This window comes from Cryptomeria japonica, chromosome 5 (assembly GCF_030272615.1).
Source record: "Cryptomeria japonica chromosome 5, Sugi_1.0, whole genome shotgun sequence".
In the NCBI taxonomy this organism is placed as follows: domain Eukaryota; kingdom Viridiplantae; phylum Streptophyta; class Pinopsida; order Cupressales; family Cupressaceae; genus Cryptomeria; species Cryptomeria japonica.
In genome coordinates this window covers 872,590,482-872,608,414 of record NC_081409.1, presented here as the reverse complement: position 1 = coordinate 872,608,414, position 17,933 = coordinate 872,590,482, and the positions used below count along the sequence as shown (strand labels likewise).

General features: G+C 37.3%; 1 protein-coding gene across 1 annotated transcript in view; it reads left to right on the top strand.

Annotated features, from left to right (window-relative positions):
- LOC131037851 (protein CLT2, chloroplastic) overlaps positions 1-16,488 on the top strand; it is an 86,127-nt gene extending 69,639 nt beyond the window's left edge. Inside the window, exons 9-10 of the mRNA XM_057970082.2 lie at positions 15,791-15,916; positions 16,057-16,488. Coding sequence (XP_057826065.2) covers positions 15,791-15,916; positions 16,057-16,214 — 284 coding nt within the window. The 3' untranslated portion in view covers positions 16,215-16,488. The remainder of the gene's footprint in view (positions 1-15,790; positions 15,917-16,056) is intronic.
- The last annotated feature ends 1,445 nt before the right edge of the window (positions 16,489-17,933 follow it).

The window sequence follows — 17,933 nt, the reverse complement described above, 5'->3', positions numbered from 1 at the left end:
GTCTTCAATTCTATACATGTTCAGCTGGGGATAGCACTCATGACTCCTGAATTGTCCTTGCCCATTCCCGACTTCACCTCTGCATATCAATCCTTTGTATGTAATAAATCGTGCAAGCAGGTATACCAAGTAGGAAGTCATGGCGAATGACGTGGACCACTCTACATTCCTCAGTTGAAAGTCCAGATTGTCACTTATGATTCTAGACCAGTTTATCAATGTCCCTCTAAGACAATCTTGGATGAAGTAGAAATCCATCCATCGTATATTGCACCTTGCGGCATCCATATCACTCTGTTAAGCAAGAATACTAAGTCACTATATTCCTCTTTGAAGTCTGTGCACATGAGTGTCTTGGGAGCCTTGGAATGATGAAGCCTAGGCTTGATCATCCGCTCTTTGTTTATTATATTCTTACACGCATCCATCTTCTTCGTGTACCGCTCTTCATATTCATCCTTAGTTGCATTCTTTCATATCTGTTCCATGTGGGATTCCAAACACTTCAGCAATCGCATCCTCAGCAAGGTAGGCAATGACAACGCCTTTAGGAGTCTTGATCATTTGTGAGCGAGGATCATAACATCGTGCACACTTCAAGATAAGCTCACTGTATTGTATGGACTGTGGAAATCCAACAGCTTGAAAAATACCACTCGTCATAATGTTTACATATGCTGGGGAAGGAATCTGATTTTCGACTCCGAACATCTGCTGTCGCATCAGGTTCAGGCTCAAGAAATGCATGTTTGTATCTGTAATCTGCTTCCATCTGGATGACATCTTGGATTCTGGATAGGATAGAATCCAGTCTCCAGTATCTTCTATTGTTCTCTTCTTTCCTTAAATCCGGACTTCAACATCGCACCTGTACGAAGCTTGAAGTTAGAACTTAGGAAAAATATAATATTCTTAATAGAATTCCCAACTTCTTAATGATTTAGGCTAATTAGGGTATGAAGTCAGGAAATCCACACTCTAGGTAGATCTTAACAATTAAATACAAAATGTGACAAGATTAGGGTATGAAACCCTCATGAAATTAACACCTCCTTATACTTAGAAATTTTGTGCAAATCATAGTGCAAAGGAGTATTCCGGATCAAGAGTGACTAGGGAAAAGTGTGAAAGGTTGTGTTTTCACAAAAAATTATGTCTGAAGACACCTTTCGCAGTCAACAATGGAGGTCACAAATCCGAAGACAACCTGCAACTAATAAATTAACCTCTCAAAACAATTTGCAGTCATTCAAAAATATGCACAAACTTGATAAAAATCAGCCTTGATGACGAAAACAATCAAACTCGGGAGCATAGGTATGGCTGGTAAAAGATAAGTTTCTGAGGACAAGCAGCCAATAACATAGTTGCAGACCTGAGACCACCCTCCCATAGTCTGAAAATGATCCCAAAATGCCTCCAAAATTTCTCCAAATGCAAATCGCTATATTTGTGGTTGGCTGGGCAATAAAAGTTAGGTCTGAAAATTGATGATTAGCCAACAATGGAGGTTGAACTAGCTGAAGCAATAGTGTCAGAATTCAGATCTGCAGTAACCTCAGCAAGTAGGAACAATGGCAGCCACCAAGTGTGAAGGGATCCACCAAAATATGGCACCAAACCAAAATTGAAATTTTGCAGCTATGGCGTCACCTCACACAAGTCTGAAAATGTCGTCAATGGCCTTCAAATCTGCCAACTTAGGTCTGCGCACAGCAAGCAAGAATGGCGGCATCAACAAAAATCGTCCAAGTTGGAGGTAGAAGCTCCAAACACAAAAATCGCCCTTGCACAAAATCGCTATCTTCACCAAAAATCGTGGCACTTAATCAACAATGGCAGCCACCAATCATGTCGCCTAGCTGGAAAATGGAATGGCAATGGGAAAAAATGGCAGCAAGAAGAGTCTTCAATCAATCACTTTACTTGAACACTTGCTTCAAAATCGCCAACTATGGAGAAAATCGCCCTTTGCACAAACACACTTGGCAAACTCAAATAATAAAATAATGCTGGACTCTTCTCTTTAATCTTGCTTTCATCATCAACTTCACCACACAAGCAATGTGGGATAAAACACTTGCTCTTATACTTGCTTGGGTAAAACTGATTTGCTTGTAGAAGGTTGAAAACATTAAATGCTTATTGCAAATCATTTATTAATTGTTTTTCATCTTTTAAATAATCGCCTTTTATTAAAAAACAATTAAATGGGGCTCATTTATTAAAATATTTCAATTTAAATAAAAAATGGCCCAATTGGGGAAAATCGATCCTAGTAAGGATACAAAAATCACTTTAAAAATCATCAAATATCCACTTAGGGGAAAATCGATCCTAGTCTGGATGAAAATCCGGACTCAAAATTATCAAACGTACATAAAAATGGGGCTAGGGGAAAATCGATATAAGTGTGGAATGAAAAATTCCACTTAAAATTAAGTCATCACACAAAAATACCCCTTTGGTGGAAAAACGACCTCAGTTTGGATAAAAATCCAGACTCAAAATCATCAAAAATACTCTCAGTGGAAAATCGACGAGTCTGGATGAAAAGCCGGACAAAAATCCTCAAAAATTTGTCACAAAAGACTTGGTGGAAAATCGACCCAGGTGTGGAATGAATGCAAACGTCATCCGCAACCTATCCATACCTCCCTGGTGGAAAAACGTGGGTGGTCAGGATAAATCCTGACGCAGTCAAATTTTATTGCTTCTAGGAGAAAAACGACCCTAGTATGGATTCACAGTGGTGAAAAAATGGAGCAAGTATGGATTTAAGGGGAAATCCATGTCCAGTCCAGATTCTGAGAGGGAAAAACCATGGGTAGTTAGGAATACGAGGGGAAAAACACCTCTAGTATGAAATTTTGACCTTTTAACCCTTAGAATATGGATTTTCATCCGGAAAATGATGATTTTTCCACTCAGAATCACTTAGAAACTTCAAACTTCAATAAAACTCATCTGGACTTAAGAAAATTTATCAAAATTGGAGCATGACACAAGGAAATCTATCGGGACAAAGTGCGAAATCAATTTGAATAATTCTCTAGGAGCGAGAAAACAACTCCAAAAGGTCTGAAAACACCTTAGCACTTAAAATCATCGATGAGGACATTTAAAACACGTTAACGCTCTAAAAGGGTCAACACTTAGACAAACTAGGATCATTTAGAAATCTCAATTTTCACGTGCTTGATCCTATAACCTCAAAACCCTAAACGACACTAGGCATGTTGCCCACTAAGCAGCCAAAACCCTAACCTAACAACGCAGAAAAAAGGAAAAGAGGGGGGTCCCCATTAGCAATGGGGTGATGTGTGAAAAGGTCACAACAGGAAGGTTGATGGTAACAATGGCTCTGTGGAGATAAATGTAGAATCCCAAGGGGATCGTATAAACAATGGTGAGCAGGAAAAGTCTAATACCAAAGAGAGTGGCCAAATCTCTGGACATGAAGAAGTATTGAATAGGTGTTCTGGAGTTGATGGTGCTTCTCCCACATCTCAAGATTCCCCTAAGATTGTTAAATCCACTCTCCCTTTATCTTCAGTGTGCTGCACCTCTAAGGTGGTCAAATCCACTTTCCAAAATCCAGATGATAATGTTTAGTGCAAAAGTGTTCACCCAAATATTTTTGCTGTCCTGGATCAGAATGTGGATGGTGGCTATCTAGATCTCAGCCCTGAAAGTCGATGTAGAGAGGGAATTGGATGATGGAATAGAAGATATGGACACAAACATGGATGAGGAAAGCTCAGTTGCTAGGGTGGAAAACAAGAAAGGGAAAAAATCGAATACTTCAACGAGGGTTTCCACCAGGAATAGGTCAAAAGAAGATCGCGGAGTCACAAAGAGCTCTGGTAGAAAGTCAATTAAATGGCACAGGGAGCAAGAATGTCTTCAGGATATTGCTGATGGGTTTCATAGAATGATCCCAGAGATTTGCTTAAACAGTACCCTAGGTAAGATATGAAATTCATGTCATGGAATATTAGAGGGCTCAACAACTCTCACAAACAAGATATTTTGCACAATTTTGTTAGGGACCACAAACCTGACATTTTGTTAATTCAGGAAACTAAGATGCCTAAAGATAGGGTTGAAAAGATAAAGGTTTATAAAAGTTGTGGTGTTCAAGGTAATAGCTCAGAGTGTGCCTCTGGTGGCATTGTTACTTTTTGGAATCCTCACCATATTCTTGGAACACCTATTTGGGAAGATGCTAACCATGTTGCCACTAGATTCAGGCATATCAGAGATGATTTTAGCTGGATTATTTCCAACATTTATGGCCCTAATAACAAAGTAGCCAAAAGAAGATTTTGGAATAACTTTGTGTCCTTCAGGTTGAAATTCCTAGATTATAATTGGATCATTATTGGGGATTTCAATACTCCTTTACTAGAGATGGAGAAGTTTGGTGGATCTCAAATACAGGTAGATAGCAAAATGGACTTGAGGGACTTCCTAAATGATCAAGGATTGCATGATGCTGAGCTAAAGGGAGCTAACTACACATGGACTAATAGAAGGGTTGGGACTGATCTAAAGATTGGATTGGGCTTTAGTCTCAAATGAATGGCTTATAGGTTATTTCTATTCCTCGACTGCCCTTTCTAGGATCGGGTTAGATCATTACCCAATCAGCTTTGTGGCGGACACTTTGTCCTGTAAAAGGAACTTTCCTTTGAGATTGAAAGAATGTGGTTCTCTTACCTAAAGCTATATGATTGTATCAAAGAATGGTGGAATATTAGGGTCAGTGGCATTGCTATGTTTCGGGTTGCTAGAAAATTAAGGGAGGTAAAGCCAAATATTAGGAAAAGGAATAAAGAAACTTTTGGGAATATTTTTGCTATGAAATCCACTATCCAGTTTGAATTATAAAGAAAATTCAGGATAAGATACAATAAGAAGTTTATAGAGCGGATTACCTTCCGAGAGAAAATAAAATTCTAACCAAGTATCATGACATCATTTCCAAAGAAGAGGAATTTTGGAAACAGAGATCCAGATCCTTATGGCTTTCCTTTGGGGATAAGAATACTAGATTCTTTCATTTGACTATTGTTAAGCACATGACTTAAATAGAATCCCCCATGTTGTGAAGAATGGAGTCAAGATTGATAGGGAGGATGAGGTGAGAAGGGAGGCAGTCCAGTTTTTTGCTAATCTTTTCTCTGTAGATGATAGACTTGATATGACGGCTCAGCAAAATCTAATTGAATCCATCCCTCAAATCTTGAATGAAGAGCAGAATAAAATTTTGACTGCTATTCCCTCATTAGATGAAGTTAGGAAAGCTGTTTTTTATTTCGAGGGTAACAAGGTTTTTGCTCCGGATGGTTTTCCCATGTTCTTCTTTCAAACTTTCTGGGAAGTAGTGGCTGAGGATGTGGGGAATGCCGTGAAGGAATTTTTTAGGTCAAGAAATATCCTGAAGGAACTTAATGCTGCCTCTATTGTTCTCATCCCCAAATTTCCTGGAGCTGATATGTTTGATAATTTTCGCCCAATCAGCCTTTGCAATTCTTTTTTCAAAATTATTTCTAAAGTTTTGACTTCCAGATTGCTTGTTCTTTCGTTATTAATCTCTCCTCAACATAATGGATTTGTTCTTGGGAGGCAAATCCTTGATTCTATTATTACAGTGCATGAGAACATTCATTCTTTGGAGGTTTTGAAAAGCCAAGGTTTCTTATGAAACTGGATCTCTCTAAAGCTTATGATAGGGTGGATTGGAATTTTTAAATTAAAGTTCTAAGGGCCTTCGGTTTCAAGGACAAAATCCTCCAACTAATATGGTAGTTAATCTCTACTTCCAACACGTCTGCCATTGTTAATGGCTCTCCTTCCCACTTCTTTAAGGTGACTAAAGGATTGAAACAAGGTGACCCCATATCATCTATCCTTTTCACTCTCATGGCCGAAAGTTTGGGCAGATTTATGCAAAAGATGGTTTTAGAAGGAAATTTAAAAGGCCTCAAACCTTCCTCGGATGATTTAGTGTGTTCCCATCAACAATTTGTTGATGACACTATTATTATGGATGGCTCAACTATAGGGGAAGTGAGAACCCTTAAGAAGATCTTAATGCTATATGAAGAAGCTTCAAGGTAGAAAGTGAATAGGGCAAAGAGTTCTTTCTTTCTTTAATACTTTAGAAGCTAGACAGAGAAAGATTGCAGATATATTGGGTTGTGTCGTGGGTTCTCTTCCTTCAATTTATTTGGGCCTCCCACTGTGCGCTAAACCTCTTGATTCCTTTTGGCTCTTGTTAGTTGATATATTCACCAGGAAACTTGTTGGGTGGAAAGGAGCCCTTTTGAGCCAAGATGGGAAAATTCAGCTCCTTATGTCCTCTCTTCAAAATCTTCCAGTTTATGCTCTAAGTTTATTTAAAATCCCCTTGAAGTTTTCTAATATCATTGAGAAGATCCAGAAATGCTTTTTGTGGTCGGGAGTCAAGGAGAGAGAGGATCCCGTTAATTGCTTGGGATGTTGTTTGTAGACCAAAGAAAAGGGTGGCCTTGGTTTAAGAAATATCATAACCTTTAATGAGGCCCTCTTGGCCAAGTAGGTTTGGAGAACCTTTCATGATAAAAGGGAATGGAACTCTATCTGGCACAATAAATACTTAACAGTGTTAGCTCTTTTAAAGAATTTCTTGAGACCTATCTCCCATGTGGATCTACTCTGTGGAACAATGTTCTAAAGGCCGGGGATGTTGTTGCCAAGGGAGTTTGCTGGAATATTGGTGCTGGTAGAAGGATCTTGTTTTGGGAGGATCATTGGATTGGCCAGGAGTCATTATGCAAAAACATTACCTTCTGGCAATTTATGGAAGAATGCAAAGTTAGATTTGGTTAGATTGTAGGAGATTACTGGTTGGATGGTCATTGGGTCAACCTTTCCCAAATCAGTCCTTTGCTCATGCCTCTTCAATTATCTCTTAATGCTATCTATGTGGATTAGTAGAGATCGGAGGATAAAATGGTTTGGACAGCAGCCTCTTCAGGGGTTTTTTCGGTTTCTTCGGCAGCGGCCTCTCTGACCCATTCTATCTCTCCTCCCCCTTTGTGGGCTAAAGCTTCGATGAAGAATCTTATTCCTAAAGTCTATATCTTTGCTTGGATTCTCTTGCAAAACAAACTTCTTACTTTGAATAATTTATGTAAGATGGGCTTCTCCTTTCCTAACAGATGTTATCTTTGTTTAGCTGAGGCTGAATCCGTTTCTCATATCTTCCTCCACTGCCCTTTTGCCCATGATATATGAAGTCGGGTTTTGCAGCTTTGGAATCTTAGTTGAGTTTTTCCTGAAATTATTTTGGACTTTTATTCTCAGTGGAAGCTACCCTCTGCCAATCAAGCCCTTAAGCTACTTTGGTCTTACATATTTCCGCATTTAGTGTGGGGGATTTGGAAAGAACGTAACAACATAATCTTCAGAGAGACAAACCTGCCTGCGGACATTGTTTTTGGTAAAAAATTTAGAGCAATTGGGGAGAACCTTAATAGCCTCAATGCCTCTCCTGTGACCAAGGAGAAGCTAAACTGTCAGGATTATGATTACAAGATGGCCATGACCTGGCAGATCAAAATTGATATTACTAATGCTAAAAGACCTATTAAGAAAGCTATAGATGGAATTTTTTGGAATCACCCTCCTCCGCACTGGGTGAAAATTAATTTTAATGGGGCGGCGAAGGGTAACCCTAGATTGGCTGGGTGTGGGGGAGTGATTAGGGATGAGAATGGCAGTTTTATTTCAGTGGTGACTCTTCCCTTGGGCTGCCAGACCAACCACCTTGCTAAAGCCATAGGGGCCTATCAAGTATTATTCTTGGCTCGTCAACTCAATTTTAAACAAGTATGGATTGAAGGAGATTCGAACAACATTAGTCAATGCCTAAAAGGAAATAATAAACCTTCTTGGACTATTGAATGGTGGATCAATTTATCAAAGGATATTATTGGGTCTTTTGACAAATGTTTCATATCTCATGCCTATCGAGAAACTAACATGGCGGCAGATTTCTTTGCCCACAAAGGGGTCAGGGCCAAAGAAAATTAACATGGTAGAAAGGTGATGAGTTGGATGATGATGTCACCGCCTTGTTCAGGTATGACATAATTCACGGAAGGGGATTTAATATCCCTTCCATTTAATAATTATGATGGCTTTACTTTTGCTCTGTGTCATCATCTCTGAAAGTATGAACACAATGGTGGGCAATCTGGAGAAAGTGTGTCATGACAAGCTGGTGGTGGACCTGGATACTGAGAAAGACAAAGACCAAGAGGAGTCGATTGGGCCGAGCAAGAGAACAACAACAAATCTGAAGAGAGGCAGATAATCCTCTCTGGATTTACAAGAGTTGAAGAAGGTAGTGTGTAATATGAGTTAGCTTGAGGCGGAAGTTGCAGACACTCTCAAGAATTTGGTTTAGTCTTCTTTGTCTATTCCTGGTTGTTGTAGTGCTTTTTGTTGGGCTTTTGCTGTCTTTTTGCTGCCAGTGTCAATGTTTATTCTATGGGTAGCTTATTGGTCTTGTTGTGTAATGCTTATTTCTTCTATGGCTTAGTCTCTTTGTTATAGGGTTTCGGGTCCCTTTAAAACCTGTTTTTACCGTAATCAAAAACTTTAAAGGCAGCGACCATGTTACAACAACGATTAGAATAACAAACTAAAAGAGAAGGTAGCAATTAGTTAACAAAGGAGGTCTCCCTTGAAGATTTGCCTCTCTACATGAAAGGGATGCCTCTCTTCATAAGACCTTGCAATGATATAAATAGAAAATGAATGAGAAATAAAAGATTAAGTTGCAATGAAGATTACTCAAATTTAAGAAGATATAAAATCAGATTGATTTGAAGATAAATAAAAACATTTTTAAATGGGCAATCAACATGCAGGAATTGTTAACAAAAGGTCACGTCTATTCAAAGAGATGTCTCTCTTCATGAAGTGTAATGTCCCCTTCCTAGGTGACAGGCAGTTGAGCAGGGATTGGCCTATCATATGGTTCTCATAGGCTAGTGGAGTGAAGAGGGAATCCATTCAGGAGTCATGGAGCCTTGCAGGGGGCTTTGTAAGTTGATTTAGACGACAATTCCTAGTTTTTAGGAGGGATCCCTTTTTTTTAGGGAATGGCTAAGAGTTGGTCCCAAGGTGTCTGGGAACCATTCTGGATCATTTGAATCCATCTCCTAAATTTTAGGGAGGGTCCTATTTTTTAGGGAGGACTACTAGTTGACTGGTTGATCACCTAGAGGGCCACAGAGCATAGCAGGATCGCTTTTGAGCATTTTCCAAAGGTTTGGAGACAGTTTCCTACTTTCTAAGAGGCTTCCTACTTTTTAGGGGATCATTGCCAGTTAGCCTGCAGGCCTCATGTGGCATCAGTGACCATAGCACTTTAGACGGAATTCCAATCCGAGTCCCGAATCTCATTTTATTAATAAATAAGGAAATATTTTAATATTCCCTAAGTTTGGACTTCATAAAATAATAATAAAGTGATATTATAATCACTCTATGGGGAAATAAGTTATAATAATTCATTGGCCCTCTTACCTAGGTGATTTAGCAAATATTACTATAATAATGAGGGCGCCAAATTAAAATGATGGATGCCCTTTGCGGTTCGATTTTCATAAGGAGGCATAAATAAAATAAAGTTATTTTATTAATTCGAAATTAGGGTTAGAGCTGAAATAAAAAGTGAGTTTGACAATCATTTTGGTATTGAATTGTTTATTTTTTGAGAGAATATCATCTTCTACAGGTTTGCAATGAGTTTGGCAGAGTTCTGGAGTGGAATTGGGGACAAAAACCTCCATTTCTTGGTGATAGGACGAAATCTCTCTCACTTTTCAACATACCGATTTGCCTGGATCTAGTCAAGGAGGGCTAAAATTAGAGTTTTAATGACAGCTACATTAGGTTATCATTTTGAAATTCAGATCGGGGCAGGAATTTGATCATTTTCAATGAAATTTGTGCACATTTGGGGCCAGACGTACTTTCCCAGCTAGGTTGTACCATTCTAACTAGCCTGGGAGATCAAATAAATAAATAGGAGGGTTTTGGAATCAGCTTTTGCTAGAAAATTCATTGTTAGGATTGGATTAAGGCAGATTAGTGGTTATTTCAGAGAATCCATATTTCATTTGAGCTACATGTGCAATTTATTGGGGAAAAGAGGTCAAATTTGGTGTCTTCTCCTGGCAAGGTTTTAGAAATCAGTTTGGATCTGCATAATTCTTCTCCAATTGTTTTTGGTAATTCATTTTAGAGTCAATAAAGTCTTTTGGAGCTAATTCCACACTCTGGGAGCTCCCATATCAACATGTATTGAAGTTTAGTCAAGGAGGCTCAACCAGGCAAGCTCAAGACTCTTGGTATGCAAATTTGCACCTTGAGCAAAATAAATTGTCTTTCCTTCTCAAATTGCACTCCTGTAATAAAAATCAGAGTTTTGATTTTCAATTTTCCAAATTAGTTTAGTTTTCTATTTGAATTGTATCTTTTGTGCAACATTCTAAAAGTCAATAACACACAAGTTATCCTCAAAATCTCTTCAAACCCAAAACATTTACATGTTGGTCAAAGAATTTAATAGAAACCAACCTATTAGGGTGTGCCAATCAGCAGTTGGCATCTTTCATGAAGAGTCATTCATGAAGAGTCACAAGGATATGTAAATATTAAAAGTGATAGTAAAATGGAGAGAAGTGTTGGCAACAACAAAGAAGGAGGGGGGTAAATCAGTTTTCACCGGATTAAACAATTTAAGCACAATCTCGGATTTGATCAACTGCAGCAAGAATAAAGATAAACACAATAACAACAACACACAACACCAAGATTTTTGACATGAAAAATTCGGTTAAGGGAAAAACCATGGTGGGATCCTACCCACAATAAGATGATACTCTACAGTAGTATGTGTAAATATTACAATAGGGAATGCACATGCATTCAGGCATACTGCCTAGAGCTCACTGCTCCAAATATGATGACCCAAAAGGCTACAACCCTCAAGGAAGGTTCACTACCTTACAATAATATTCGAACTACAATCCGGTTAAGATGGACTGAACGAATAGCATTTACAAATGTCTGATGACAGTTCTGGCTAAGCACAATTGTTTGCCCTGCAACACTTTGCTCTACACTTCACACTGAAAGATAAATTCGCTTGTTCACACATACACCACTCTCTGATAATGCAGACATAACACCCATAGCCAAATTATATGAATATAACACCTATTTATACAAATCATCAACGTTGACTACAAGGTCGGCTCAACCCTTAACACTTAATTACAAAATTACATCACACGGTACATAAATCAACCACCGGACCAATACAATGTCATGACAACATAGCATGGACCCATATCAACTCTTCAAACGTGCAACACCGACAGAAATCTCGCCAAGATCAACTAGAACACGTTACACCACCGAAAATGTCGCATAACACAAAAGATATCACTGGACCCATAAAATCTTCAATAACATGCACAATGATCAATGCGTACCAGTAAACAAATAGGACACGATTAGGAAACACCAACAAGCACGTTAGAATCATCCGCAATAGCTACACCAACACCACTTAATCAAATCTTCATCGATCAACATGCTAATACACAAGAACACTTCAACAACAACAACTAGGACAAGAAAGATAATTTGCAGAGCACCAAATCACGAACCATTTGAATTGAAGATACACACGAACATCCCAAACACTCTCCTAAATCCGCAACACAAGATATAATCATTCGGGAGCTCGACGGATCAAACACCAAAATACTGCAACAATGAGCATTGAAAAACCTATCTTCATACCGGAATCCACAACTCGATCAAACTACCATATAGTATCATGAAATCAATAGGTAATGAAGTATCTCTAGTTGATTCAACATATCAAACAAATAAACCAATCGGATCAACTCACTGCAAACACCGGATCACCAAAACAACTCTCTGCAATCACAGAACACAAGAATATGTTGACATCAATGACAACAACATAGCCTAGCAGCAGCAATATCCAACAAGAAGTGTGAGTGTGGAGTAATAAGATATCATATATATATACTAGCAGATTTGTGATGAAAATAAAATATGGTCAGAATAAGATATTTGAAGATAAATAAAATGTTCGAAGGCAGCGATTAGCATTTAGAAGTTTGTTATCAAAGAACACACCCATTCAAAGGGTTGTCTCTTTCCTAAGTGTTGCATCTTTTTATGAGGACAGAGATATAAGATGTGGGTATGAATTGTGAAGAAGAATAGTGTGTTGAGATTAAAAGATTATATCATATGCAGACCAGCAGCCTTGTATGAAGAGGAGAATTGCTATATATATATGATCAAGGCAGACTTATGAGAGGTAAATACATTTATGGCAGAATTGTAAGTATATGCAGATATAAGGAGGAATATATGCAGATATAAAAGAGATATATATGCAGATATAAAAGAATGAAGTGAATTAAATATTTGGTTAAGAATAGTCAAGAGACATGTTGTAAGAGATACGACCATTGGAGAATTAATAAAAATGAAATAAGAGATGTGAGAGGAAAATAAAGATAAATCATTTAAACATTATCAGATGTATTAATAAAGAGATGCAATTACCATGTAGAATGAAGAGTTATGTTTCTAAAGGTGAAAGGAGATGTTGTTTCTAAATGAAATTCTCTCTTGGGATGATATAAAGAGAGCACTGTGTGGGAGAAGGAATGTGTGGGTTGAACAAGAGTTATATTTTTAATAAACCAGCAGATCCAAGCATGTGAAGAACAGATCTTAAGGAGTATATTTGTAGATTTTATGAAGGTATTGTGAGGAGTATTCAGTGAATTTAAAGGTAGACATTATAGCAGATTTGTAAACAAACTTAGCAGAATTCCGAGAAGTTTATGCAAGAGGTTAATGCCTATCATTTATAGGAGAGATTGGTGTCTCTCTTAAAGTTGGTGCTTAGTTGTGGGAGTTGGTGCCTACAAACTGAGGAGATTGGTGTATCTTATGAGTTGTTGCCTACAAAATTTGTAAAATGAAATTTATATAAGCAATATTTTGCCATGGTTTTGTGTTGTGTAATTGTTTCCTCTTATGTTGTTGTTATTGTGCAATTGGTATGCATATGGTATTAAGTTTACAAAAGTAACGATGATTGTTATACTGATTCACCCACCGCTCTCAGAATTTCAAAGAACTTGCAAATAAAAGCTCACAAAATTGATAGACATAATATTCATAGTGAAGACACAAAACTTATCTCGTGGAAAACCCTCTCGGGTAAAAAACCACGGCACAAATAACTACCAAATAACTTTTTTCTGATGAAGAATGGGCACCAACCCAAGATTAAAAAAAGAGCACCAACTTGAAACACCAGAGGCTCCAACCTCTATTTGAGCACCAACTCAATAAACACAACTAACTGAATCGAGAGCATGATTACAAAATGAGACCTCTGTCTTATACAGCAGTAAATGAAGATAATCTTCAAAACAATGTACACGACCCTATCAATATACAACAAAATCAGTACATTATCATCTGCATAAACCTATAACATCTCCTTTATCAAATCAATCATCTCCAGCCATTTAGCCAAATAAAATCACTGTGAATCTGCAGCATGCTCTCTGGTCTGCAAATACACATCCTTTCGTAATCTCAACCCCTCAAATTTCAAGATAAATCCTCTATATCCTCATATAGATAGAACGCCACCCTTCATCTAATCTGCTGAAGAAGATATATATATTTCCATACGATAATCACATATCCCCAAATAAAAACTTCTCAGCGCATGACTCAAATTTTTCACCTCAAAAATGCCATCACATAAAAATATCCACGCTACTATCTTTTTTCTCACATCACCTACAGATTATGCAGCCACACACATGAAAAACGGCTTACAAGAAAACTCTTTTCTTCAAACCAAAAAAAAATGCCCAACTTCTTTTCAAGCTGTGCCAAAAACAGCTGTCCAAATCCCATACGCAAATCATCTTTCACTTTTTAAAACGTAAAACCTCTGTTCATTTTTTTTTCTTAAAACAGCTTCTTATCACTAAAAAATCTTCTTTATCGATTACGCTTCTGTCAAATACGAATGACACTCCGAAAAAAAAACAAAAAACAGATACATCAAAAACACAACGCAATACAAGCTCCGCCACATAAAATTCTGCTTGATACGCACTTTTTAATATCCGTTACTTCTTCCAAGTATCATTAATCGAAGAAGAATAAAAAACGTTTTTCGCAGTCTGTTTTTTAAAACGCACAGCATGATTGTGAAAGTTCAGAAATTCCAGGATAGCACTACTACCCAGCTTAGCCACGTAAAAAAAAACCTGGCAGAAATACACCTGACAAGGCCCGAAAGACTCAATTAAGGAAACGGTTCTGAAAACAAAGACACCTGGCAGAGAATTAAGTCTTCAGAAATGACACCTTCAGCAATATAAACACACTGATCGAACATAAACATTCCTTTCTATGCGAGATAAATATAAACATCTGGCAGAGAATTAAGTCTTAAAAAATGAGACCTTTAGCAATATAAACTCATTGATCGAACAAGCAGTCTGAGACACAAACAAACGTGTCGAGCACAAGAACATCCGTGACATCAATGACAGAAAAACGACCAACATGGATCAGTATTGCTGTGTTCTTTGTGATCTCAAATGATGTTATATACTTCCTAATATGTCTAGCAATCTTTTTCGATGCTGCCTTCTTGCAGTATTCGTTGTAGAAGAGGTATCCTAGCCCTAATCCATACTGGTACGAGGTTTTTCCTAGAATTAAAAGCTGGGGAACAGTATTATTATAAAAAGGCTTGGTTTCTTAAGGAATCGTGATCCTCCCTGGAAATATCAGGATCTTTTTTTAATTTTGTTGAGAAGATAGCCATGAAGTATCCTTTTAGTACTAGGAGCTCAACAAATCATTAGGGCTTCCAGTTGTGTTCTACAGGATTTTTGGTCTGGGGGAGGCACCAATAAATCTGTACATTAGAGCTCTTTCCTTGAGTAGCCATAGCCAATCCTCCATGTATTCCGTGGTAAAGTAGATATCTGGGGGTATTTCCAGCTTAGGGTATTTATGGTTCATTGTGTCATATTCATCATATTATATACTATTTCAAACAATAATTTGATCACATGTGCCAATTTGATATTTAAAATCCTTGTTTGGATGTTCTACATTTCTCTTGATGGACTGGGGGTGATTCTGTTACCTAATTCTGAATTGACTGTCTTTTTAATTCTTGTGCATATAAGGTAATGTGGTAACTGACCTGATATTTAGTGGCACTGTTGGGATACTTTCAATCAAAAAGTGTAAGAGGATATGATAAAAGGTTTCAGGTTCTCTATAAATGTCAACTCTTGAAAGATAAGTTCCACCAAATAGTGCGCCATGGATAAGTAATCCTGTTTATTGTCAGTATGGGAGTGAAACTTATTAAAAGCTTCATGGCTCATTTTGAACTAAATCTTTTTTGTTTTAATTTTCTCTTAAACATAAATAATTGATCTTTCACACATTGAATTGACAGGATAAGTGATGATCGTAATTAAATTTGTTAATTTTGAACTAGGTTTTCATTTTAACATTCTAGCTTAATTGTTTATTTGCTGGTTACCTAACTGTTTTAACATTTGGTTGCATCCATAAATGACATTTCAAACATATGAAAATTTGTAATGTCTTCCAGGCTGTGTAGGAGCCCCTCTATTACCATTGCTCTTCATTACAGTAAACATGTGCTTCAACATTTCTCTACTTCGTCTTGTGAAGATGTCCTCAGCAGTTATTTCTTCACTTTCTGCAACACTTGCAGGTACCATGAATGACATATGCTGCTACTGCTTTTAATATTTTATGTTTCAATTATTATCTGATGTATGTTATATTTGGAGCCTTCCATTTTTTCTATTTTATTGCTATACCTTACAATGTGATTTTCTGGCTTGTTTGCAGTGCCAATATCCATTTATGTGTTTACGCTTCCTCTTCCTTATATTGGTGCAGAGCCCGCTCTGCCTCCAACCTTTATTTTGGGTGCTGCTATTCTTGTCTTTGGATTGGTTATATATAACTTGCGTAGGACTGTGAAGGATGCTACCAAAGAGCTATAACTCAAATTAATTCATAACATTGCGGGTTTGGACACACCCAAAATTGTGGAGGTAGAACGTGGGTTTGGACAGCGTTATTGAAAGTAATAATAACTTCTGAACATGAGTTTCCTTCTACATGTATAGTCTTGCCTAGAGATTTTGATACAAATTTGATTGTAAAGTGACATGGGCAATGACATCATAAGTCAGAGGAACCATGAATTCTTCCCAAATAAAAAGTCAAAATGTATGGTTTTCTTTGTATATTCAATAAATGTCTGTACTTTTTTGAGATGGTTCTATTGTGGATAGCGCTTTTTGGTTTAATTTGAATGATCCATCTCAATGTCTTTATCTCCAAAGAAAATGAAAGCCTCAGTAATAGATTATTTTAGGGATTACAATAATAACAATATGAACCCCACTTATACGTTGTGTTTATGTTATCTCTTGTTTGGTGTTGCGTTTCCTCTTATTTGACTTACAACTTGAGGAGGTGGCTCTCAATAGCCCAAACTATTGTAGGCAATTGCTTATACATTGGGTTGACCTAACTAATTTTTGCCCCACCCACAGTCAGCTAATACTTCCAAAAGAAATCAGACAGGAATTTCAGTGTAGGGTTCAAATTTAGCACATTTTTACACGGTAGATTCTCAATTTTTCCAGTAACAAAAAGATAATTTAATTCCTTCACAATTCTCACAGAATGCTATAAAATACAGATAAAGACAGAAAAGTAATATTAAAGGAGCCATCTATTCACCATTCAGTCTTTCCATTGTGCTTAGAGATAGTCTTTGGTATGGGGTTTGAAAGGAAAATAACATGGAGAATCAAAATGAGTAATTGTTTGAAGTAAATGTTACCACTAGCATATTTATATTTTATAAATAAAATTCATGTAGAAGATGTGGAGAGAGATCAAATTTAAAAACCTATTGTGAATCAATGCCAAAAGATAGTATTCTAAATCTCAAATCAATTACAAACATTAATTCAGTCTATGGATAACAATAACACTCAACCAAATTATTATATAGATGCCATTGCCCCGTTTGCATAAATTATCCAAGTAAGACATCTATTCTAAATCACTAGTCACATAAAAAAGTTGCATTTGGGCCAAGAAAATTTGTTCCACGCCTATTCCCACCAAGGAACCCATATTATCTCAAACAACTGCCTATCAAGCGCCAAGTATTTCACAGTTACAGAGTACTTACCAGTCGAGTTCCTACCCCAGGCTAGAGTATTCTTCCCTAACAAAGAATTGCACTCTCAAGAAGCGAGAGGTTTAGCTAACTTTTGCCTAGCCTCCTCCAACCCACCTAGCGGTTATTTAGAGGGTGGTTCCATCTACAACCAACAACCACTTCTAAATTTTGAACAGTCTTATAATCCACCACAGTATTCCAACTAGCTACAATAAAACTATCACATAGGGGCTGCAGGTGCAGATACATAGAAATGATTGGAGGCTTACTATCCCATTAATCAAGCCAAAAAGATCTTCTAAGCTCATATTGCAAATCCAAAAAAGCCTTTGTTTAATAAGTTGAGTTCCATTCTTTAGAGTATGCCAAATTATAGAACCCTTTTCCTCCAATTGACAACAAGGAACATCCAAAATGTTAGCCCCAAGTAAATACTTTTGCTTTAGAATGTGAGCCCAAACCTGATCATGACTGGTGCACCAACACCAATATAATTTGGCTGCTCGGACTTGCCCATTAA